Genomic DNA, 25,637 nt, shown 5'->3' with positions numbered 1-25,637 from the left:
AAGAAATATTTATTTTATTTTGAAAGTGAAGATCCGCTCAAACTAGAGAATAAACCGGGTTCCTGTCACTGCACATAACATTCAAGCATATCAGAGAGTTTAAAGGCAGAACGGAGCAGCAGCTGCAACTTCAGGTGTTTCCCAAAGTGCCCCGAAGTCGGTCTGTGACTGCATCCTGTGTGAAGTGTGTTTGCTGTTTGGACAGTGTGTAAACGGCGGCATAAATGTTGAGGGATTAGTCAAAGCTGAAGGGTCAACCTGTTAATCCCATTATGGCAGGAGGGGAAGGAGGGATCTGACAGGAAGCCTTTGCACTGCTCAGCTCCAGACTTTCATGTTTTACACTTTGGTTTTCTTCCTTAAGGTTTTTCTAACTTATTTATGCAGGTAATGACATTCTCTAACAGAAAGGTTAAACGTCTTTCTGAGGTCATAAAAAGGGCTAGAAGTTGATTGAACTAAATGATGTTGCTCATCTTTGAAGTCAGAGTGCTTCTTGTCCGTTTGTTTGGGATTATTTCCTCTTTTTTGCGTCTTGCTTTGAGGCAGAGGATCTTTTTATTGCGGTGCATGTGAGGCTGCGGTTTGAGCAGTGTGGAGGAGAACTTTCAGTTCTTTTTTAAGTCAAAACAAAGCAGTAAAAGTGGCCCGTAAATGAAACCTGTCCGTCTGCAGGCACTCGCTTAGGGCTTCGTGCACATGTTGGCGAACGGACAGACTGCAGGAAGTCCTCCCACAGAAATCCCCAGCTTTTCTGTCAAACGCCAGGAAAAGCAGAGTGACCACTCAAAGACACGTCGGCTGATCTCTGAATAAACCTGTGTGGAGACTCTCCTCGCCTCTTCTCAGACACTTTTGTGCCGAATTTAGGAGCTGAAAGAAAAGGAGCAGAATCAGTCAGGCCCATTTTCCAGAGTAGAAGTGGTTATTTTTGGGTTTGAAGCGACTGGAATGGTTACGATTTGTTCCAGCAGTGAACTCATCAAACACTGTTGACAGTGCAGAGGGATGAGATGTTACAGAGTGTAATACGTTTAGGGGGTTGAGGTTGCACCTGTGCACTAAAAAGACATCAAAATAAACTTTTACATTTTTTTAACTTGTCCTGTCCAACAGCTGGGCAAATAGATGAGAGCTCAAGGCCTCTTGTGTTGGACATATTTTACTTTAACAAGAGGGGTTATTAATCTTCAGACAAACCAGAGGTATGTCTGAATAAACCCCTTTTGTAATCGAGCCCAAACTTTATTCATTTTAATCATATTTGAAACTCTTTTGTGTTGGACCGGACGGAAAATGAGAGGAGGGAAGAAGAGAGAGGGATGTTGGGGGGGGGGCGTGGACCATGAAGCAGCATAAAGCAACAAGTATCTGGATGTTTATCATTACGGTGAGGTTGAGATGTAATACAAGTCTATAAGGGCGGGGCCTGTCCACAAACACACCCAAATGTTATAAACATACCTGTTGGCTGCAAAAATGTCCACATGTCAACATGTACACAATGCAGATAGTGTTCACGCACGCATACTTATGCCTTTAAACCAACTAGTGTGTTTCAGTCATTCAATCATGCAAACTATTAGTGCAAAGGTGAGCTAACACCTGTGCTCAGGTGAGTGTTTATGTTCTTCTAAAATGGATGGTGAAATGTGAAAAGAAGGAGGGAGAGTTCCCAGTCATCCCTACACCAAGACCCCCACCACAGCAGCAGCGGCAGCCGGAATCCTCCATCACCACACGGCAGCAGATAGAGAACAACCGCCCCCCAGGCCAGGGCCAGCAGGACAGCCACAGGGGCCCCCAGAGCCAAAGAGCAGGGAGGCATGGAGGGGGACAGAGAGTGCAAGCTCCGGCTCAACCAGGAGAGCAGCCCCCCCGCCGTGCTGTGGCGGCCCAACACGGGACCCTGCCTCAGAAGAGCGCCCACAGCCCCAGACGAGCACTTCACCTCCACCCAGGAGTTCTGGGCATCCCCCCGCCCCAACCCCATGTACGAGCCAGGACCCCCCCAAAGGGAGACCACCCGGCCCACAGTTGGTCCTGGAAGGAGCAAGGCAGGGGCCAGCCACCCCTGCCCAGTAGGAGGACACCCAGGGGAAGAAGGGGTCCACAAGAAGTGTTGTAAACATGGCCTGACCAGGCTCAGCCATAGTTGGAAATTTGGCGAAGCCCACCTTCCCCACCAAGGGGCCCTAAATGTCTACGGTGCAGTTAACATTGGGGGGAAGGGCGCTAACAGGACATCTGCTGCTTGCTGGCAGTGATGTCAAAATAAACTTTAAGAAAGTTTATTTGATTTAGGAACAATAGTTCCCACCAGAAAAATGAAGTTTCAGGAAGAACTGCTGTGCTTTTATTTTCAAGAGTTGATGTGATTCTCCCCATTGTCTGTAAATAACGAGAGTGACTCCTCCTTCCAAACAGGAAGTACCCGCTGGCTTCAAGAAGCCAAAATCCCATAGACTTCAATAGAGAAATAAATAGCTGTAACTCAGTCATTCTATTGGTCAGAAGAACCATTCTTGATATAAAACCTTTTTTTAAACATGTTCTTAAAAATCCTTTTTTTGTGTAGGTCACAGTTGTTCATGTAAGCAAGCCAATCAGATTCCTAAATAAAACTAGGTGGAGCCTGCTGGCCCCCAGGTCCAACCTTCAAAACGTTGGACAGATTTTCCCGAGCCTGCTTTTAAAGGGAAGGGGGTGTGGCCTTTCGACAAGCTCACTTCTGCTTGGTGAGAGTGTTTGTCATAGAAACTCGAACCGACTCAGACCAGCTTACTGACATTGTCTGGTTTCAACATGGCAGTCCCCGTATCACACAAAAATGCCAACTGAATTGCCTTAATTTGGTTAAAGCCGGAAGTAAAGCCTTTTCTATGGGTGACGTCACACTCACTGAGTCCAGGTCTCTGATACAGTCTATGGTTCAGCCCCATTTGGGGTGGGGGTGGGGTTCTCTGTGACATGGTTTTCATTAGTGATCATGATGCTGAGGTCACCGATCGTCTTAGACCGTTGACCACTTGACATTTCTGTTGTGTTTAAACTGTTTAATGGGATCAGTTAAGCCCCTAAAACATAGGGTTTGAGTCCTCCAATCAGGTTTCAGGAAGTATTTTCCATTTGGCCTAAAGATCTGACCTTTAGGGCCTGTTTGCATGAAAATGTGCCAATTTACCAACTGTACACACAGAATATGAGGTCTGTTAAATTGGCAAAAAGATGCCTTTGATTTCCCTTTGGTGTCCTTTTGAGAAACTTGTAGCTTTTTCAGGCTAAACATGAAGCCGAGAAAGATTTCTCAACCGAGAGGTGCATCATGGGACCACAAAAGGGCCTACAGCCATTGTTTCTGGGAAGAGGAGAAGAAGACATGATGAAGGGCGGAGGACAGATCCTCTCATCTGTTGGTTAGAGCAGGTTTCCCTCTGTGGAACCTGGAGGTCTTATTAGTCATCTGTCCTCTGCGTTTTTTCCTCCACAGACTCTTTCAGCACCACCGCCATAGAATGTCTTAGATGGAGATCAGCGTTAACTTCATCTTCCTCCTTTTTCTGCTCCATCGGCTGTAGTCCACAACATCCATTTGCATTAATAAAGCTTTGTGTTTTCGGGAAATCACTTTAAGTGTTTATTTTGAACATTTGATGGATAATCTTTGTTTCGCCGTGTGTGAACCTCATAATATCGATGATCAATCATTCTTTGTAAATCTGTGGCAAACATTTCCTGATTTTCAGATAAAACTCAAACTAAAGGCTGAATTTATGATTGAATGTCTTGGGGATTTAAAGGTCAATAAATCAACCCGTCACCCCAGTTAGTGTCTGTGGCTTCAAGTAGTTATTTTTTTAGAATTCAATGTTTTCTGTAGGAATTGTTTTGCCTTCTGTTTGACTTTTCTTGCAGATGATAACATTTTGTGCGGAGAAGGACACTAGAGCAGGAGCTTTTCCAACATCTCGTCTAAAATCAGAACTTTGGTTTCTAACCTGCACCAGGAATCGTGCAGATCGGAATTTACTTTAGTATCAAAGTGTAAACCACAAATCAGGAATAAAGTTTCAGCCTCTGATTCGGAAGCAGTGAAACGTCATTTGTCGGTGGGGGCTGAAAATTTATCACGACTCCCCCAGATCTGAAGAGCCGGCATTCTTCCGGCCCTGCTAATACATCCCGTTTGAGGCTTGTCGCTGCTGCTGACTTGCTTCTGATGCACTGCAGACCTTGGGTACGGTTGCCGTGGCAGCGCCTCTGGCGGCCTTAGATGAAGGTGGCGTGTAACGGCGTAGAGGCTCTTCAGGAGGCCACTTCATTTCCAGGAACACCTAAAGGGAAACCAGGAAAATTTCTGTTTGGACACAGGAGGGAAACTTTAAATGTGTTTTAGAGCTTTATCTGACAGGTGACCCCCTTAACCCCCCAGCCCCATAATTCAATTCAATTCAAGTTTATTTGTATAGCCCAAATTCACAACAACAGTTGTCTCAATGGGCTTCGTACCGGTAATTGTAAGGTAAACATACAATCAAAAAAGGATCATAAATGCATAAAATTCAATGGGAGAATGCTAAACTTTAACTAAACAGACTAAACTAAACTGGCATCCCTGCCCTTAGACCCCCCTTCGCGGTACGGAATAACTCCTAAAAAACCATAACAGTCACGCAGCAGCTTTTTGGGAGGATTTGGGGAATGCATGGGTTACATTGCAGTTTTTTATTTTGTGAGTGAAGCTTTGCTGATCTGAAATGAGGGAGAGACGGAGACTGGCCTTCCTCCTGGGTCTGACTTGGAGTGATGATGAAGGTCGCCCTGTTTTCCCCATCGCACCCCCCTCCCTGCCCCAGGGCCACAGAGAGGGACTGGATTTCTGCTCATTTCCACCAACAAACATCAGAAGCTCTTCCATTAATTTCTGTGACCCTCATTGTTTTTATTTCATGCTCCTTTTACGTCCTCTACCTTCATCGCGTCGGGAACAGCCTCGATGGGAGGAATGAGCGCACAGCCGTTGGACCTGAGTGGTCCCCGTGTCGTGACCTGAATACCTCGCCGCTGAAACGCCGCCAACAGCTCGTTAACATTCCACTTCGCCTCGAATCACGACTCAGACGTGCGCGTTTGCTCCTGCTTGTGTGAGTGTGCGTGAGGCATCACGCACGTGTTGATCTGTGAGGAAGCTTAGGGGCGGAGCCTGTCATCCACTCCATTGGGTCTCACACTCTCAGATATCAATCAAATGGTTTTCTTCTAGATCTCCAGACTTGTAGTCATGTTTTACTACTGTAACATCTGTCTATCAGCAAACTGTGGCAGAAATGCCACTACCTACATGGACTGACGTGGGAATCGTGTCCACTGTGAAGGCGTCATGAGTCTGTCTGTGTGCGTCTGATAAACCAAAGCTTTGTGTCTGACAGCTGAGGCGTATTTTTTGAGCAAAGTAAATAAAAAAACTGTTATTCAAAGAGACCCTAGTTATGTCACGTTTAGTAAAAAAATTGTTGTTGTTTTACATTGACAGAAAAATCCACGTTTGTCTTTGTTTCTGCAGAAAAACTCTACAACTGCAGTGGGCGGGACTTAAGGAGGGCGCTGTTCTCCTTGAAGCAGATTTTTCAGGTAACACACGTGCAGCTGCACAAAAACATGTCTTTTTGCCTGAAAACATGTCTGAGAATCCTCAGATGCAGAAATCGCAGGCACTAATGGTGGCGGCTGCGTTCTCCTGTGATGACAGGGATCTCCATCAACGTGGCCTTTCTCCATCTGCCTTTTGCACTGCAGCTCGTCTGCAGGACTCTGTTTCTGCAAATGGGTATGCAAATCCTGCAGTGAAGTCTGCTGCAGGAAGAGAACCTCTTCCTGTAAAAAACAGAAGCTAAAGCTTCTAACAAACCAGGAAAATGCTTTTCTGTTCAGCTGCTTTAGCTGAAAGCTGATCCACGTTCTTCTCATGGAAGCTTGAGATGAGTTTGTGCTTTTACTGTTAGAAACAATGCACAGAGTCCTGCACACTACTGCCACCATCTGGTGGTCAAACGGAAACTACGGTTTCTGTTTGAAGAAGGGATTTGGTTTCTGTTCATTTTGAAAGTTAAATTGATAATAATGTCCTCTGAATTTCAAATAATACAACTGCATTTTAACAGAAAGGGCTAAAATGTGTCGATATTTACACAATCCTTAAATAAGAACTTTAAACAGAAACCATTAAAGTCCCTCTCTGACCATGATTTGATCTATGGTCAAATCGTTCTCAGTGGTCTTTTCATCATGATGATGCTGTTTTTAACCAAAATCAATAAAATCTGTGTCGTTTTCTAGGACATAGTTTCTGCAGAGCAGCAGGAGTTCATCAGAAATTCACCTCTTAGCTGTTGGCGCGACTGTTGGCACAGAAGTAACCCTCCATCCCATAATCTCTATTCTCTCCCACTAGTTTAAAGCCCCTCACACCCCCAACCTAACATTAGCGGTGCAACAGAAACGGCGATCAATATCAGATCTATCCAGCCGTACAGTTTAGATCCAGATTCCAGCTCAGACCAGGAAAACTAAGACGTTCATGGATCTATTTGTCTGACAGTGGATCATCAGAATGGAGCAGAGCAGGAAGACTGTAGCCCCGCCCATTTCAGTTTCTACATCATAACTGAGAGATTTTTCCAGCACCATTTTTTTTTGTCTGCTCCAAACCCGATTTAGAAATAGTCAGAAACGTACTTTCATCTTTAATTTTTTCATATATGTCCGTCATGAGAAACATGCTAAAATGCCTAAAAACGGTTAGCTACACAAAGAGAAGTCAGCTCTGGATAACAAAGCACTGTATTTACTGCAGAACTTCTGGTCTGTTATGTCTTGAAATCTGTGGAAACACATGAAAATCATTCGTAAGTCCGCTTTTTACTCTACAAAAAAAGACAATAAGGGTTATCTCTGGCAGTAATTACATCCAACCAATTATTCAGAAAGTTAAAAAGAATGAAATTCAAAGATTTAGTTAATAAAAGTGTTTTAAAAATGAATGCAGAATTGTTTTCCACTCAATATACAAAGAAGCTTTAAAAAGACAAAGTCCTTAGAGTTTAAAAGGATGTGAGATCAGACCAAAAACTGTCAAGGGTTGTCCCCGCACACCTGCTTGAGGATCCGGTCTCTCACACCTGTTCAGCATCCAATCAGTGAACCTATTTTAGTCCATCGCGCCGTCCAGCCTTTGTCGGTTCGTCTGCTTTAATGAAGGACTCACTGACCATGACCATGCCCAAGCCCATGCCCATGCCCATGCCCATGCCCATGCCCAAGCCCAAGCCCAAGCCCAAGCCCAAGCCCAAGCCCAAGCCCAAGCCCAAGCCCAAGCCTCCAGAACCAAAGCCACCAGAACCCACAATCAACCCCCAAAGAACCAAGACCAACACCAAAAACCAAAGCCAACATCAAAGACCAATGCCAAAGATCCAAAGCCCAACCCCTTTTCATCCTACAATAAAATTCACTAAATCAAACTACGTCCCTGTCTGCATTTTTGGGTCCAGCTACTCCAATCCTAACAAAAAACAAAAGAAAAATGTTTTTCAATTCAAGGAGTCAAGACAAAGAACAAGCTAAAATAATCAAGTAAAGAAACTAAATCACAAATCACCTTCAGCTGCTTCACAAATACAGTCAATAAACCCTGCTGCTTCATTGACTATGACTTAGAAACTCAGAAAAGTCCAAACATGAAACATCTGGAAAACAGATTCATTTGATTGAAAGGTTTGAACTGCTAAACACGGGGATGGAGGGGTGATGATAAGGGCTTGTGTTCCTGCAGTCAGGGACTTCTCTGCCTAGTCCAGTTCTAAAGAGCTGAAGAACATGAGGATGGTTGTTGTTTCACCTGCTGGTTTCGCCCCGTCTTTCTATCAGCTGCTAAATGTTTTCCCTTTATTATTTAACGATTTGTCTGCATTTGTGTTTCCTAAACTCCTCAGGATGACAAAGATCTGGTCCATGAGTTTGTGATGGCTGAAGGTCTGACGTGTCTCATCAAGGTGGGAGCAGAAGCCGACCAGAACTATCAGAACTACATTCTGAGAGGTACCATCATTTTCAGAAACCTTTACAAAAAGAATCGACTGAATGTTTCAAGAAAATCTTTTCCTAACTTTTTCATTATTGAAATCTTTTAGTATTCTTATTTTCTAAATATTTATGATTTTTATTTCAAAACATCTATTTTCACATTTGATTGATCACATGACAGTTAATGTGTCTGTTCAGACGTCGTGAAACGTTGAGGTGTTACTCAGCAGGATTTTCTGCTGCGTCATGGTAGCTCTCACAGCAGTCATTGCTCATTGATCATAATCTTCCTCATTAGCTTTGAGTTTGGAGGTTTTATGGTAAATAAAGCGCTTCATGAGAGGAATCGTAAACCTTGTGGCTCTTTTACCCCTCCACTGTGCCTCTTTTGCCCCTCCATTGTGCCTCTTTTGCCCCTCCACTGGGGCACAAAAATGCCACAAGCAAAGAAAACAGACAAGTCAAAGTTTAATCAACCCACTCACAAACACTTGAAACACAGTACACAACATGCTGAAAGGGTTTTGACTACATTACCCACAATGCTCCAACAAACCATCTAGCACTGTGGCTGCGTATTTTATCAAAGTCGTACTAAAGCATTTGGAAAGCTTTTTTAACATCACAGAAAATCGTTTCCAAGGTGGAATATCAATTTTGAAAAAAACGAAATGATTTTAAGTTTAGTTTATGGTCCATTAATACGGGTAGGGTCACTAGGTTAGCTCTGGATTAATACGGGTAGGGTCACTAGGTTAGCTCTGGATTAATACGGGTAGGGTCACTAGGTTAGCTCTGGTTTAGTTATAGTTTGCCAGGTTTATAAATGTATTTCTATGGTGAACCAATAAAAGGTACAATTACCTGTGTTTTGTTCTTTTTAAATCACATTAAACTAACTTCAACTTCATTTGCTGAAGTGAGATGTGGCACAGGGTGTCTTTTAGTTTGAAAGGTAGTTAAAGGAACCTCTGTCCAACAGTTATCAACTATTTTAAATTTGGGGGGAAAAAAGCATATTTCTTTTTCTTTATGCCCAAAAAAATAATCATTTTTATGGATCTGAACAGCTACCTGTGAAACAGCCTCCAGAGAACCTTAGAGCCACAGAGGCTGTTCATGTTTTCAAACATGTTTGACCTCTGTGCTATGAAATATTTTTATGTTTTCAGACTTTGTTTTTCAGGAAGATGGTTTTTATGAAATCTTTTTCGGTGTTTCTACACCCCCACTTTTCTTTGAAGTTTTTTTTATTTGATCTTTGTTTATGCTTTTATGTATTTTTAAAATACTGGTTTAACTGCAGAGGTTTACTCAAACAGATCCTCCACACCACTGACTAACCCTTTTCTGTGACCGGGGGTCAAAGCAGTGGGTGGTGTCGGGGGGGGGGTCCTCTGTTTGAGTGTGGGGGGGTCACTGTTGTGGTCTATAAATTCATTTTCTCATTTTGTCATAAGAAATCTCTATCTATGTTTCTATTCCAAATTTAATCTATGTCATATTAAGATGTTGAGGGTTGATTGTGTGTGTACTTGGTGAGGTATTGTAATTTAAAAAATATATTTTTTTTAAATCTGAAAGTCTTTGTTTTGCTACTCAAGTTCAAAATATGCTTTTTTTTTGAAAAGCGCTTTGTGTTTTTCAGGTATGAAAAGTGTTTTATAAATAGAGTTTGATGTAGTTTGAACCATTGGCACTGGTTCTAGCGTGGAAGAGGCTGTGATCTGTGTGTCTCTCTCCGTTCTCACACATCCTCAGCTCTGGGGCAGATCATGCTGTACGTGGACGGCATGAACGGAGTCATCAGCCACCCCGAGACCATCCAGTGGCTCTACACGCTGGTCGGCTCAAAGGTAGAGGCCAGCAAAAACACACACATTGCTAGTTTTGTTTTCCTCCTGAGCTGTGTCTGTGTTAATCAAGTTTGTCAGTGGCAGCGTGATCTGCGTCAGGCTCCGTAAACGGCTCCGTAAACAAACCCAGTTCCTGCAGAGTGCAGCCTCTGATGGAGACGTGTTAAAGAGTCAACCTGACCATAATCACAGCTCCTCTCACAGCAGCCCTACATTAAACCAGACCGCTTTAGAAATGTTATCATTTACGGCAGAACCGTTCCCACAGTTTGACAGAGAAAACTTTATTTATGTGACATAAAAACAGCAACAAAATCTGGCTTTCCTGCGTCTCCACAGAGCAGAGGTTCCCCTTCCCCACGATTCGGTTCAACTGTGTCACATAAAGTTTTAAACCAGGAATTGTGGCGTCGCTCGTCTCCACTGCATTTCAATGGGAATTCTGCAGGTTATGACAATCTGCAGGCAGAAATTCCTTCTGTTTGTCTTTAAAGCCCCACTCCCATCATCGTCAATAGTCAATATCTATTGTCAAGGTGTTCCTAGTGGTCTTTTAATTATGATTATGTTGTTTTTAAAAACAAACATAAAAGTAAAAACCTGTGTCGTTTTCCAAGACAGATTCTGCAGAGCAGCGGAAGTTCATTAGAAAGTTGTGGTCAACGCCGCCTCCCCTTCCCTTCCCCCATTTGTTTACGTGCTCTCCTGCTAGCTTACCTTCACCCAACCTAGCATTAGTGGTTCAACAAAAATGGTGATCAATATCAGATCTATTTATACAGTTTAGATCCAGATTCCAGGTATTCAAAGACGTTCATGGATCTATTTGTCTGACAGTGGATGATCAGAATCAGCAGGGAGACTGTGGGCCGCTGACAGCAGCACCAAGATTTTCCCAATTGAATTTTTTTTTTCTCCTAATTCACAACACTTTGAATAAAGAAATATTCAGAAATGCAATTTTAAGGATAGTTTTGATCAAATATGAGAACAATGACATGTTAAAAACACCATTTTTATAGGCATGGGTCTTTATAGCATCAATTCCAGACTCGTATAAATAGAACCTATAGGTGGAACAGAAAACCAGTTAACAAACTGCTGTAACTTTGGTTTAAGGGACAGATTCCTCTGGACATGCATGAGGACACATGCATGCATCCCACTGTGATTGTGTAGACTCAGTTGTGTCGTTGTCTGCAGTTTCGGTTGGTGGTGAAAACGGCTCTGAAGCTGCTGCTGGTGTTTGTGGAGTACTCAGAGTCCAACGCGGCGCTGCTCATTCAGGCCATCGCCTCCGTGGACACGAAGGGAGGTCAGAACGCCGAACGATGCTCTGATGTTGACTCTGGAAGTGTGGGAAACGGATTTGCTCTTTTTCCCTGTGAATTTCAACTAAATCTAGGCTGCAAACCGTGGTCCAATGCCATGGAGATCCTACATGAGAAGGATGGGGTGGACACGGAGTTGCTGGTCTACGCCATGACCCTCATTAATAAGGTGAGCCAACGAAGGCCTTGAGACTCCATTTGTTCCAGTTAAGGTGGTGCTGCTTCAGTTCTGACAGTTTAGCCATGAATTGTGGCTGCATGGCGCCGTTGTTGCTGCAGACTTTGGCGGCACTACCGGATCAGGACTCCTTCTATGACACGGTGGACAGCTTGGAGGAGCAAGGCATGGAGGCGGTCACCCAGAGGCACCTGGGGAGGAGAGGCACCGACCTGGACCTGGTTGAGCAGCTCAACATTTATGAGGTTGGCTGACGCTTGAGTTTGCTTCCACTTCACTGCAGCTGAAATCCTGACGGCGCTTTGCATCCCCCCCTTAGATGACCCTACGGCACGAAGATGGGGACGACTGCCAGCCCCCATCCACAGGTCGCCGGGACCGCCAGCGGGCCAGCCTCGGGGGAGGGGACAAACATCAAGGTCTGGAGAGGAGACGGAGCCGGCGGGCATCTCTTGGTCGATCGGGTCAGGCTTCTCCGTGCAGCCCAGCGTCACCGAGAGCCGGCTTTCATCCCTTCAGCGGACACACGGTTGAAGACCTGAGTGAAAGGTGAGAGTCCAGCAGGGTGTGACTAGCCGTGGGGTTTCCTGACGTGACCAGCACGGTTAGATGAGCCGTGGGGTTTCCTGACGTGACCAGCACGGTTAGATGAGCCGTGGGGTTTCCTGACGTGACAAGCAGGGTTTGATGAGCCGTGGGGTTTCCTGACGTGACCAGCAAGGTTTGATGAGCCGTGGGGTTTCCTGACGTGACCAGCACGGTTTGATGAGCCGTGGGGTTTCCTGACGTGACCAGCAAGGTTTGATGAGCCATGGGGTTTCCTGACGTGACCAGCAGGGTTTGATGAGCCATGGGGTTTCCTGACGTGACCAGCAGGGTTTGATGAGCCGTGGGGTTTCCTGACGTGACAAGCAGGGTTTGATGAGCCATGGGGTTTCCTGACGTGACCAGCAGGGTTTGATGAGCCATGGGGTTTCCTGACGTGACCAGCAGGGTTTGATGAGCCATGGGGTTTCCTGACGTGACCAGCAGGGTTTGATGAGCCGTGGGGTTTCCTGACGTGACCAGCACGGTTTGATGAGCCGTGGGGTTTCCTGACGTGACCAGCAAGGTTTGATGAGCCATGGGGTTTCCTGACGTGACCAGCAGGGTTTGATGAGCCATGGGGTTTCCTGACGTGACCAGCAGGGTTTGATGAGCCGTGGGGTTTCCTGACGTGACCAGCAGGGTTTGATGAGCCATGGGGTTTCCTGACGTGACCAGCAGGGTTTGATGAGCCATGGGGTTTCCTGACGTGACCAGCAGGGTTTGATGAGCCATGGGGTTTCCTGACGTGACCAGCAGGGTTTGATGAGCCATGGGGTTTCCTGACGTGACCAGCAAGGTTTGATGAGCCATGGGGTTTCCTGACGTGACCAGCAGGGTTTGATGAGCCATGGGGTTTCCTGACGTGACCAGCAGGGTTTGATGAGCCGTGGGGTTTCCTGACGTGACAAGCAGGGTTTGATGAGCCGTGGGGTTTCCTGACGTGACCAGCAGGGTTTGATGAGCCATGGGGTTTCCTGACGTGACCAGCAGGGTTTGATGAGCCATGGGGTTTCCTGACGTGACCAGCAGGGTTTGATGAGCCGTGGGGTTTCCTGACGTGACCAGCACGGTTTGATGAGCCGTGGGGTTTCCTGACGTGACCAGCAAGGTTTGATGAGCCATGGGGTTTCCTGACGTGACCAGCAGGGTTTGATGAGCCATGGGGTTTCCTGACGTGACCAGCAGGGTTTGATGAGCCGTGGGGTTTCCTGACGTGACCAGCAGGGTGTGCTGTCTCGGGAGCAGAGAGGCAGAGAGTCCTCTAGTATCTGTCTTGTCTGCTGGTTCCTGCTCCAGATCAGAAAGAGGTTCCTTCCTCCTAAGTTCAAAGAGCTTCTCCTCGTCCCTCCTTTACCTCTTAACTCTGCGCTGAAGCTGCCAGTGGCGGCGGGGTTCTGTCTGCAGAAGTTTTTTGTCTGATTCTTCAATGCACTGCAGTGTGCTTTGTTACACAAAAAATGTTGCTTTCTTTCTGTCCCGCTGTGTGATCTTCCTCCTTAGCGTCTCTTCATCCTCTCTCTGTCACACAATCGACCGAAGCTCCACGTTGCAGATGCTCTAAAATAACACAACTCTATATCTGTCCTTTTTAGTAAGAGCTGTTTAAATCTTTCAAATATTTGTGCACACACCATAAACACAAGATATATTTAAAGTTGATCCACTGACTCTTCCTGAGGTATGATGGGAAACAAACATCAAGATTCACTAAAATCGTTTGCTTAGTGGCTTTAAGTCCATTTTTCAGCATTTACTCTTTATTTTTTTCTCTTTTGACTGAAAGAAAATGTGATTTTAACATGTTCTTATAACGTTTTTCTGAGGATGAAGGACATATATAAAGAAATGTAAGCTTAAAATTGCATTTATGAGATTTCCTGCTGTTGGAAAAAGCATGTAGTACAAACTAATGCCACAGTCTCCCAGCTCTGCTCCATTCTGATCATCCACTGTCAGACAAATAGATCCATGAACGTCTTTGTTTTCCTCGTCTGAGCTGATCTGGATCTTAACTGTACGACTGGATAGCTCTGATATTGCTCGTCTTTTTTGTTCCACTGCTAATGTTAACAAAGAGATCATGGGAAATCAGTGGAGGCTTACTTTCATGCCAGCAGTCCTGTCCACAACTTAGAGCTGAATTTCTAATGCACTCCTGCTGGTCAGCGGAAAAGATGTCCTAGAACCAAGATGTCCTAGAAAACGACACAGGGTTTTTGGATTTTGTCTAAAAACAGCATAACCATAATTAAAAGACTACTGAAAACACATTTGAATTGGTTAAAAAATGATCTGAATGCGTCTTTAATGTTGTTGGATATTTTTCTGTTAATCTTTGTAACAGGCAGTGTTGCCAGATTGGGCGGTTTTCCGCCAATTTGGCGGATTTGGTTCTAAATTTGCGGATAAAAATGGCTTTGGGCGGGTATGCATAATTTGGGCGGTTTTTGGGTCGGTTCGGCGGGTTTTTCCCCCTAATGAATATATAACAGTGGATTACGTTAGGCCGTGTGGCTGTTTGAGTCTCATGTATTGAAGCTCCGTGAACGTATCAGGCAGAGATGTTAATGGGCTCTGTCATCTAACCTGTTGTTGGGGGTGTGCAACGCCCGCCCCTCCTCTTAGAAATTGTGTTCTTTAAAGGATGATACCGCTGCTGCGTGTGGGAGGAGCTACCAGCTAAAGTTATGGTCTGATCGCTACATGGAGCAACGTGTTTATCAATGCATGGTGGACACGGAGAATGTGGAGAGATCAAGTTTATTATTTTGAAGAGTTCTGCATGGTAATCATGTTTCCATGTTTGAGTTCATAAAATCATCCCAGAAAAAGTCTCTGCTTCAACTCCCGCAGTAAAAGCTGGGTCTAAACCTGACGCCCGTTCTTCCATCTCTCTGACAGAGTTGAAGCCAAAGCCCCTCCCCCGCCTCTCTACCTGTTCACCTGTTCATATCCTTTGCAGCTGAGAGTTGTTTTCCCCCGCGCTCATCACAGAGAGCGCTAAATACGGTCATCATAGCAGCAGGTTGACACGATAGTCGGGACGCGTCAGCGCAAGAGCAGCACAAGGATGAGAGAGCCGCACGCAGGTTAGAGCGGGGATAGAGAGGGTTAAGAAAAAGAATGGAAGAAGGCCGGTCCGCTGAAGAAATATTCAATACTGTACTCATTTTATTATTAGTCTGAACTACCTTTTATTTAGAAAAATCTTTTATTTTGCTAAATCAGTCCAGTACGAAAAAAACATCAACAACAGCTGTGTATTTTTTTTTTAAATATATATATCGATCGATCGATATATACAGATTATACAATGATACACACAAACCTATCACGTCCGTCCGTCCGTCCCCCCCCCCCTTGGGCGGTTTTTGGTTGGGTCTGGCGGTTTTTAGATGACTTTTGGGCTGGAAAACTGTGACTCTGTCTGGCAACACTGGTAACAGGAAGCACAAGCTGTCAGACCAGCAGCATCTAGCAGGGCTGCAGTTCTCCTACTCTTTCTCCCAGCTCAAAATTAAAACTAGTTTAAGTTCTGTGGCAGATTGGGTGAAACTCACCGTCATGTCAGGATATCAACTCTCTGTTCATCCAAACAGGACCAGGTTTCACCTAGAGTAGTTAGCAATATTAAAAAACCTGAAGTGTGTTTATTATTTAAGACGCTTTTGCTAAGAATGACTGTAAATTGTTTATAAAAACTAAAGAGTTTCTCTTTCTTCACATGTTCAGATGATGATGCTCCTCGTGGTTTTTATCAAGGGAAAACAGAACCTTGGTATGAAAGCAGCGAACGGCCTACCTTGCTTTTTTTCCCCATTTTCCCGTGATAACGACATCTACCGTCTTGTGATCCGGAATAAACAGGTTTTTGCTCTGTTGATAACACACTAAGTTCTCATGCATCAGTCTGTAACCGTGTAGACGCTCTGGTCATACTGAACTACAGCCGCCGGCGCCTCTTCAGCCAGACCAACCCCCTCCTCAAATGACCATGACTGATCAGGACGCTGTTTCTGACCGACAGCATCAGCACAATCTCCGCCTGACTTAGGCCACGATTAAATTGATCAATCAGAAATTGATCAGTTCTTCTGGTGTTTGATATTTTCTCTGATAAACTGCTCTGTTTTGACGAAAACAAGTATGTTCTTCATTATTAGGGCCACTATAAAACTAGAAAATTAATAAATGTATGAGAACACAGTTGTAAAATTATGAGAGATTTTAACAAGGAAAAGCCAGGCTTTTCCAAAAATACAGTTGGTGGTGTAAGTCTCCATCAATGCAGTCATTTGTGTTTTTTATGATAGGAATCTATGTACCAAAAGGTATTTTTACTGCCAACAACAAAAACAGAAATCCTCTCCTTCTGGGTCAAGAATCTTCTGGAGGTTCTGAAGAGGTCCAGTTTCCTGCAGTCTTTTCAATGTCCTTATGCTTTTCTCCAGCGATTCAATGTTGACTCACTAAAAGATTTTTATTTCCTTATTTGAAAAGCCAATGGTGAAAAGGACAGTTCACGTCTCTCAGACTGAATTTGTTGTTAATATTTTCTTAGAAAGCTGACTATTTATATAAAACTTTAATCTAGTCATCTCTCAACTTAGACCTTGTGAAATTATAGTTTTATTATTGTAAAAGAGTTTATTCTTGTAAAAGTACACATTTTTTCTTCTGACTTTATTCTTGTAAATGTATTGTTTTTTTTATTTTAATGATGATCCTAATATTTTGTCCTTATCTTGTTATCATGACTTATCTAAATAGGTTATTTTGTGATAACATAATGAAGCCATAATCTCAAAAACACAGGAAAAAAAGACGTTCTCGACGTCTGTACCTTGGCTGAGAAAAGGTCTAGAAAGAGTGATGGAATAGATAAAAACTTCTGATTTGAACATGTCCTCCTCCCACACAGCTGCCAGGAATATAAAATGAATCCGCAGACCTAAAGGATGCTTAAATCCAGACGCTTATTTTGGTGTAGAATCAGACTTTTGACTGGAGTCCGTGCAGAATTGCTCTCTACTGCCTCCAGTGTTTTTTTTGAGAAACTGCAGCATTTGGGTCTTCCTGATTTGGATCAATCTGACAACATTTATGTCTTTTTAGTTCAAATAATTCATTTTAGCATAAGGTCTGAACCCCACTGTCAGGTTTTTCTGCCTCCTCAGCTCAGACTCAGCACACGTGTCAGAGACGTTTCGACATGCGTGTTTGGCGTCTCCTTCGTCTGGTGCCTGGCTGTACCTCAGACCTGTGAAACCTGTTCCGTTGTTGCTCCGATGGTTTTCCCGCTCTAAGCTTCATCGTCAGGCATCGTCCTGGTCTCAACCTCCATTCTTTGCTCCTCCTGCACTGCCTTCATTCCATGTGCTTGCTTCTCATATGTTTCGCTTCATCTCTCCCTCCATCCTGCCCTGAAACCTTCCACCCTTCTGTGCATGACCCCCACCTCCATAGAGAGGAGGAGGAGGAGGAGGAGGAGACTCCTGTGACTGAGTCAGATTCGGATGAGCAGGAGGGGGCTCATCAGATCACCTCCAGGTATTTTAGGGTGGTGTAGCTACGATGGATTGTTGTGTTGTGTGTGTCTGTTGTTACACTGTGATGTTGGTTTGTGTTTTTTCTTATAAAGTCCAAACTGGGGGGGCAAATACTTCTCTGTGAGTGACCCATCTGTTGACCCCTGTGTTTGTAGCCCCCCCAGACCCCCTCCACCCACCGCTCACAGAACGAGCCATCGCTCCATCACCTCCAGGAAGGAGAAAGAGCAGAAGAGCAGGACCCCTTCGCCCCCAGCAGCCCCACCCTCACCATCTAAACCCCCCTGCAGCCCCCCAGCCCACCGCTCCCTGCTATCTACCTTACTGGCACGGAAGCGGTCCATCGTCACCGTTCCAGCCACCACGGAGGTCAGTCCTCCTCTGCGCGGCAGCTCCCGCCCCTCCCCGGACCGCCTGCCCTACCTGCCCCACTCCCCCTTCCACCTCTTCTCATACGATCTTGAGGAGGAGGCGTCCGCTTCGGCCCAGACCAAACGCAGCACGGAGTCGGCATCTCCAAGGTCAGCCGGCCAGCCGGGCTTTGAGGAAACTTCTGAGCATCTTCCTTCTCACTTCTCCTGTTTTGAGCGATTCTCTTCTCACCTCCTGCCTGGATGTGTCACGTTTTCACCTCCTCTGTTCTTCACCAGCTTCTCACCTCGAGTCTGTCGACACTTTCTCTTCACCTGCTCTGTGTTCACAGATCTGCTCTCCGCCCACATCCCCACACCTGCCACTCCTCTGAGATCAGTCTTCCTCACATCTTCTCCTTTAGAGTCTGTTTTGAAATGTTTCCTCCTCTTGTTCTTTGATCTCCTCCAACATCTGAGCTTCATCTTTGTTCAAATTCTGTTTTTCAGGCTCATCACAGCAAACATTTGTAACCCGACATGTTCTAATGGGTTTCTACTTCCACAGAACCTCTACAGAAATTCTGGTTATGCTGGCGTGAAAATAATCAGCTGCTGCTTCCACTTCTCAAGCAAACAGAGCTCCAATACCGATGCCATTAATGTTAGGTTGGGGGGTAAGGGGCTGTAAGCTAGCATGTTAACAGAAAGCGGAGAAAGAGGTGATGAAACTAGAAATATGTGGATGAAGACTCTTTCATCCAGGTTGATTCCATCATAGTAGTAGGTTTAGGGGCTGTCATCTGGACTTCGTTTTTAAAGTTAGACAAAAACTGGTTCATCCAAAGTACAAAATTCCTAGCTACAAACAGAGTAATGTTGTGTACTCTATCCACTGCAAAGAGAACTGCAAGGAACAGTATATAGGAGAGACCAAACAACCTCTACACAAGCGGCTTTACCAACATCACAGAACCAACCCAAGTGGACCTGAGTCTGCAGTACATCTCCACCTGAAGGCCACAAACCACTTGTTCAAGGACAGTGAAGTCCGAATTCTAGCCAGAGAGAAAGGATGGTTTGAGTGAGGAGTGAAAGAAGCCATCTTTGTCAAGAAGGATAAACCTTCTCTTAATAAGAATGGTTAATTCTTCCATCCATCTACAGCAGTGTTCTGAAACCCAAAAAACCGAACCAGTTCCACCTGGGTCCTTAACAGCTGAAAGAGATGACCAGTTTGGGGAGGGAGTCACTTGCTCCCCAACCCCCAGCTGAGGACAAAGGACTCTTAACAACCCGAAACCATGTAGGCTAAGTTGACGATACTTTTTTTTTTTTTTCGTATACTTTATTTATCCCTCAATGGGGAAATTCTTCTCCGCATTTGACCCATCCCCTGGGGGAGCGGTGAGCTGCAACTGAACTGCGCTCGGGAGGCGGTAGCGTTAAGGGCCTTGCCTAAGGACCCTCACTGAGTGATGTTAACTGCTCACCATTGATATGGTAATTGCCCCCAGTACCATTGTTTCTTCCCCTCCGGGAATTGAACCCTGGATTCCTGCATGGTAGCTGCTCACCTTACCAACCGAGCTACTCAGCCATCCAGTTTCAGGTCTGACTCCTCCCCTATGAGCGCATATATGCCAGCTCTTAGACCAGCTAATTCAGAGTTGACAAAGCCTCTTGGATAAGAGGTGAAACATCTTCTAACTATAAAAACTAAGTTCAGATGACAGCCCCTAAAGCTACTACTAAGATATGTCCTAGAAAACGACACTGATTTTTAAATTTTGGCTAAAAACGGCATCATAATAATTAAAAGTCTACTGGGATCTTATAGAAAATAGATCAAAGGGGGATCGGAGTGGGACTTTTAGCAAAAGTTCTCAGATTTAGAGTGAGGATCTTGTCTGGACGTTTTCCAGAATAAACGCCACACATGGTTTGTGAATAAGATCCTCCTGTGCTGCACCAGCAGCATTCCTGCTGCGTAACTGCGGGGTCTCACTCGATTCACGCCACGCTGGATGTGGTGTCATGTGACCTCTGGGTCTAATCAGCTCTTTTTTCTCGTTGGTGTAATCTTCTGCAGGAACGGAGATCCTGCGTCTCACACCTCGTTCAGCTCGCCAAGCACGCCCACCAGCTCCAGGTGAGAGGACTGGATGGAGCGCCGCTCCTGCTCTGAAACAAAGACAAGTCCTTCATGTCTGCTTGTGTGTTTCAGACCGGCTCTGGGAGGACTGCTGTCATCCTCCTACAGGCAGCACCAGGAGTCTCTGGCTGCTGAGCGAGAGCGCCGCCGTGTGGAGCGAGAGGAGCGACTGCTCAGGATAGAGAGAGAGGAGAGAAACAAGCACAGGTGGAGTTTCGCTCCAATTCCTTCATACAAACTAATTTAGCCACTTTTTTAAGAAGGAAGTTATTGAACCATCTGTGGGGTCTAAAACAAACAGAATTACAGAAACTAGAGCTGAAGATTTGGTGATGATTTACAGATCAAGATCAAGATTTCACAGATTAGAGCATAATTCTCATTATTTTATAAAGTATATTTGAACGGTTGCTATACGTTTGTATTTTTTCTGGATGAATGAAAATTAAACTAATATGTATTTAATCATCATCATGTATACGTTTATTAAGAACAGGAGATCAGAATCAAATAAACAGAACAGATGAAAACACAGAAAGATTTTGAAAGAAAGAAGTGGTATTAATAATTTTAAACAATAATACTGACTAAAGTCAACTTCCTGTTTAACTTCAGTAGTAAACAAAACTTCAATTTATCTGTTGTTCTGGATCATTTTGGAACAAATCCTGACAATTTTCTCCAAAGTCTTTCCATCCTCAACGTTTCTGACTACAGCTGCAGTAGATCGACGACAAGAAGGCAGTTAATAAAGACACATAAAAATACGTTATGGTATGACTTGCTAACAGACAGCCACATGACATAACAGTGTTGATGACGAGATCTTTGTCATTTTTATAATAATATTTATTAACATTCATTTTAGCTCTTTATTACAGTTGTCCATTACATTTAAATCAGTTTTTTCAGAACTTATTTCAGTAGACGGACCAAAAACACTATTTCACTATATCATCTAAAACATAATTTTAGATGAGAATTTTCACTTTATTCTGAAGATTTCTTTACTTCTGGTGACAGTAGTTCATACCTTTAATTTTAATATTTTTAGTGTGATAATTTCGTTGTGTGAATTGTATTTTTACAAGGGCTGGGTTGACAAAATGGATTAATCAATCTGAATTGTTCCCAGCTTAATTAATCCATAATCGATCCATAAAAGTATAAAGGGATATTTTATGCCTTTTCCGGTGACCTGACGCCAAACAACGTCTGCTAGCTTGATGCTATGGTATAATGGAATTCTCCATTGGACCGCTAATGCCAACACTTGTTCGACATAAACATACATTGCTGACTAAATGAACAGTTCTATAATCTTACAGGTAGGAAATTTTCAAAATTACTTGGAATCATTGTTTTAGTTACCATTTCTGGTTGAAAGCACCGTTTGTTGCTCTAATCTTCTGAAAAAAAGTGTAATGCAATAGCGCGAGCTCCACCTACTGGCTAAACTGAAACGCTCTCCAGGAGAGGCAGAACATTTATTTTTATAATAGGAATTAGTTTACAATATTAAGGATCTGTGCATTTTTGTTGGAGCATATCTTTTTTACAATATTAAAGTATATAAACTAAATCAAATTGATATGAATTTCTTCAAAACCTAAATAGATTATTGTTGTATTTCTATACAAACATGTCTTAATGTGTAAACGGTGTAAATTCAACATTCATTGAATCAAAGCAATTCTGAAAATTATTATTGATACCCAGCCCTAATTTCTACTATACTCTATATTTATAAAGATTTTGAATCAGCAATCTTGGATGTCACTAATAATTGTACATGAGCTTTTGGGAAAAGATTGGAAATATCTGAGTTTTTAGATACTCAGCCCTGCATTACAGCAACACTTTACTTTTAGTAGACACAGACACTAACGTTTTTTTGTTTTTTTTGTATGTAGAATCACCTTTTTTTTCAGCAGACTCCTGGCACAGTCAAACTCTCGATGGTTTAAAAGCAGGTTTGTGGCAAATGGAGTTTTTTAAACCAGGCTTGGTTTACAAAACTGACCCTCAAAAAGCATTTCAAACAAACAGCTGAGTTTCTGTCTGTGAAAAATAAACTGCATCCACTGCTGCCTGGTATTATGTCCTTAACAAAAAAGATGCTGTCATCCTTCCCAGGTAAAATCCACATGAAACAACCAGCCATGCTGCCGTTCTGCCCCGTGTGGCTGGCTTGGTTAAGTTTTCTTGACATCAAAAGCTCAGAAACTTTACAATTTTTTATGTACGATTAAAATTAAGGTTTCTTAGATGGGAACCTTAGAACCATGACAACTATAAATGCATTTAATAATTTCAATATATTTTATTTAAAAAAAACAAAAATCATGACAGACTTTTTTGAAAACAGCAGAGTTTAGGAAGGAGGGAAGCTACGAGTCACTTTTAAAAGCAACTGAGACCATATTTAAACCTCAAGACGGCCACGCCTTTGAGCAAAACACAATATTTGGTTTACAAGGTCATTTAAAAAACTCCACTGCTTCACTTTTAAAGCTGTTTCTGTTTTTTCCACTTTCTAACTGTGTCAGGGTCATTTTCTATGTTTCATTAGTAAAACATCAGTTATTTTTTATGAGCTATGAAAGGAAAACAACTGTTTTTGTTTCCTTTGTTGCTTCCTGCGTGCCCAGCATGTGCTCGATTCCTCCTGGCAGGTGGACAGGAGAGCCCGCTGGTGCACAGCAGATTGTTAACCTGAAGCCTTGTTTCTCTTTGTGTCTGACAGCCGCGACTATGTGGATAAAATGGAAGAGGCCAGACTTGCGCGAGAGGAGAGGTGAGTGAGTAACCCTGTGGGAACGCCATGGGACCGCCGCTTTGGGAAGTGTAATTGTTTTCAGGTTAGAGCGGCGCTCAGGGCTGCCAGGCGCTTTGCGGGACAGGGGGGTGGGGGGCTGATCTGATTTTCTCCTCCTTTAAGGATCTGTGCTTCAGCTTGTTCTCGCCGCCAAGTGTCTGATAGGTTTGGCAACGCGCCATGGGAAAACCTGATTGTGGGCTGTGTGGAGCTGTAAACGCACGGCTGATCTCTGAGGCATGTGCGCTCGCGTACGAATATTCATGAGGTCTGATGCTGGGCTGATGCGACTCAGAGGAAGCAGGAAGTTTAGTGGAAAGGGTATGCAAGGTCATGTTCGCTTTGGGGCTGATCACGCTGAGTCAATTGAGGAAAAGAGTGAGCGTTGGATTTGCTGTCCTCCAGCATTTTCAGCCTTTATTTAGTGCCTTGATTGTTTTTTTGTCTTTCATTCAAAAGTTTTAAAACACAACCGAAGCAGGAAAACTACCAAAAGGTTGCTGAATGAAGAACAGGCACCAGTAAGGAAGGAACAGAGATTGATTTAATAAAAAAAGAACAATCTTTGGACTGTCAGTAGTGTATATTTGTTTACAGTAAATATATGTTTTACAGCTCAGAAAATCAGAAAACTTCCCCTTTTATTGGTGAGGTTTTTTGGATGGTGTGATACTCTGATGATGTGCTATTTTATTTAACATCATCCCAATTTTTGTCTTTTAGTCTGGTAGTCTTTACATAACATTTGTTTGTTTTTTTCATCATAGTATTGTTTGGATGTAAAGTTTCATTTCAGTGATGTTTTTTTGGTTTTTTTTGTAAACTTATTAGTGATTATTGTCTGTTTGTTGTCCTGTGTAAAGAAACATGGGTTGGGTTAGCGTGTGGCATCCATAGTATGTTTGTGAGTCTGCGACTCCAAGCAAATCCCAGAATAATTTTCTGAATCTTTCTGGAGATCATCAAAGCATTTTTGGATTTGACTGAAGGAATTAGTAAAGTGCAACGAGCCTAATAATCGAAACCAACATTTTTTTGAAAACACTGACTAAAAACTGTTCAGTTATTATGTTTACTCATTTCCAGCACAATAAAACATGGTTGCTAGTTAAAGTTTTTGTATCAAATTGCATTTTTTTTAAAGACCGTCTCCTCTCTGTAATCTTATTATGTTTGATTGGATCAAAAGGGTTTGATGAGGCCACTCACTAAACCTGATAGCAGGGAGTTTTGCATACAGAATCTGCTCCCCAGAGACCTGCTTCTGCCCCTGGACTTCTACCACACATCTCTTTAATCTGGATGTAGAAGGACGTGGGCTGTGCAGAACCGTGCAGCACACACTCCCTTTGGCTTTCAGTTCATGCAGATGAACCCCAACAAGCTGGTGTGTGTTGGGGTCTGTTTCCTTGAGAGCCCTGAAGTGGCTTGATCCTAATGAAGGTTGAACAGAAGCTCCAGTCATTTGCAGTTTGGTGGGAAAGAGGAGGGGTTTGAGGAAAGAGGCGAGCCGAATCAGTGCCCCCAGTCTCTGTGCTGGCCTGCAGGTTGAATGGATGATAGCTGGATTACAGTGTAGCGGAGCGAGGAAGACCAAGGGAAGAGGAAGCTGATGGGCAAGCATCTTGAACAGGTTTTGTCTGAATAACTTGTAATCTGTAGCCTCTCGACAATCAAACCAACATTCACTTTTCCTGATTTCTACTTTCTTTCCTCCTGCTGCTTTCCTTTCATGGTCTGTAAAATTGTCTTCTCTTGTCTAAATCGCACAGATTGGATGCGTGAACTGATGATGTTTTGACCTGATCAATCAGGAAGAGAGGAGGGTGGTAACCTTTGGGAATAGAATGCAGAGAGCTTTGTGGACAAAAACTGAGTAAAGTAGTGAAGTTGGGGGTATTATAATGTGGGGGAAGTAACTGCAACACAGATAAATAGTTGGGTTGAATGGTAAACATTATTGGAGCCTTGGCAGACATTAGAGACTTGTTTTGGGGGAGCTGTTAGGATGAAGACCAACACAGAGAAAACTCAAATTAAATGTGTATTTGTTCTTGTCTTCTTTTGTTGCTGCTCCTCAGGTATAAGAACGTGGAGCGCTTGGCCGCAGAGGAGTATGAGAAGGAGCGTGTCCGAGGGTCAAGGACTCGCCCTGACCTCAACCTAAGCTTTGAGCCCTCCGAGGCCTGGCCTTCATCGCCGCGCAGCAGCACCCCATCTTCCTTCGCCTCGCAGGAGGACGCAGAGGCAGAGGTGGAGGCGGTGACGCCAGTCGCGCTCTCTGAGACGGGTACGATTCATGTGGTCCATGTGGGATTAACAAAACCAGGAAATGATTCAATATTTAGGGTAATTACAACATGTAGATGGGCATAGTAGTAACCTCTGTTTGATCCAGTTCACTAGATAAATGTTTAAGTTCTAAAACAACATTAACCTTTCCTCATCAAACTCATCATTTAATGTTAAACAATGCAACACATGCAGCCGGCCTAAAAACGGCATTTGTTGCATTTTAGGACTTTAAAAAAAAAATACACTTTCTGAAACATTTTAAGAATTAAGTATTAAAAAAATCATTTAGTCGTCTTCAACTTTTTTCCTCCTTTGACTCGGCTAAATTAGCATTTAGCATCTAACATAAGCAGCTTTAGCAATGGATTGATTTTTTTTTTTTTAGCAATGCTGAGCATTATTTATTAATATTTTCTTAAGATAGATACAAATTTA

The 25,637-nt window shown here is 43.6% G+C and overlaps 1 protein-coding gene across 6 annotated transcripts in view; it reads left to right on the top strand.

Moving 5' to 3' along the window:
- LOC101171180 (FH1/FH2 domain-containing protein 3) overlaps positions 1-25,637 on the top strand; it is a 68,980-nt gene that overhangs the window by 31,487 nt on the left and 11,856 nt on the right. For 2 of the 6 annotated variants that reach the window (XM_023960231.1, XM_023960230.1), the window contains exons 4-16: positions 5,564-5,631; positions 7,992-8,097; positions 9,844-9,938; positions 11,142-11,253; positions 11,344-11,438; positions 11,549-11,692; positions 11,767-11,996; positions 17,502-17,585; positions 17,677-18,105; positions 20,027-20,086; positions 20,162-20,296; positions 22,836-22,886; positions 24,989-25,197. In XM_023960231.1, the coding sequence (XP_023815999.1) occupies positions 5,564-5,631; positions 7,992-8,097; positions 9,844-9,938; positions 11,142-11,253; positions 11,344-11,438; positions 11,549-11,692; positions 11,767-11,996; positions 17,502-17,585; positions 17,677-18,105; positions 20,027-20,086; positions 20,162-20,296; positions 22,836-22,886; positions 24,989-25,197 (1,818 nt within the window). The remainder of the gene's footprint in view (positions 1-5,563; positions 5,632-7,991; positions 8,098-9,843; positions 9,939-11,141; positions 11,254-11,343; positions 11,439-11,548; positions 11,693-11,766; positions 11,997-17,501; positions 17,586-17,676; positions 18,106-20,026; positions 20,087-20,161; positions 20,297-22,835; positions 22,887-24,988; positions 25,198-25,637) is intronic. The other 4 variants (XM_023960232.1, XM_023960233.1, XM_023960234.1 and 1 more) reach the window with 4 other exon arrangements.

The sequence above is a fragment of the Oryzias latipes genome, chromosome 11 (genome assembly GCF_002234675.1).
Source record: "Oryzias latipes chromosome 11, ASM223467v1".
NCBI lineage: Eukaryota > Metazoa > Chordata > Actinopteri > Beloniformes > Adrianichthyidae > Oryzias > Oryzias latipes.
This window is presented reverse-complemented; position numbering and strand designations above follow the sequence as displayed.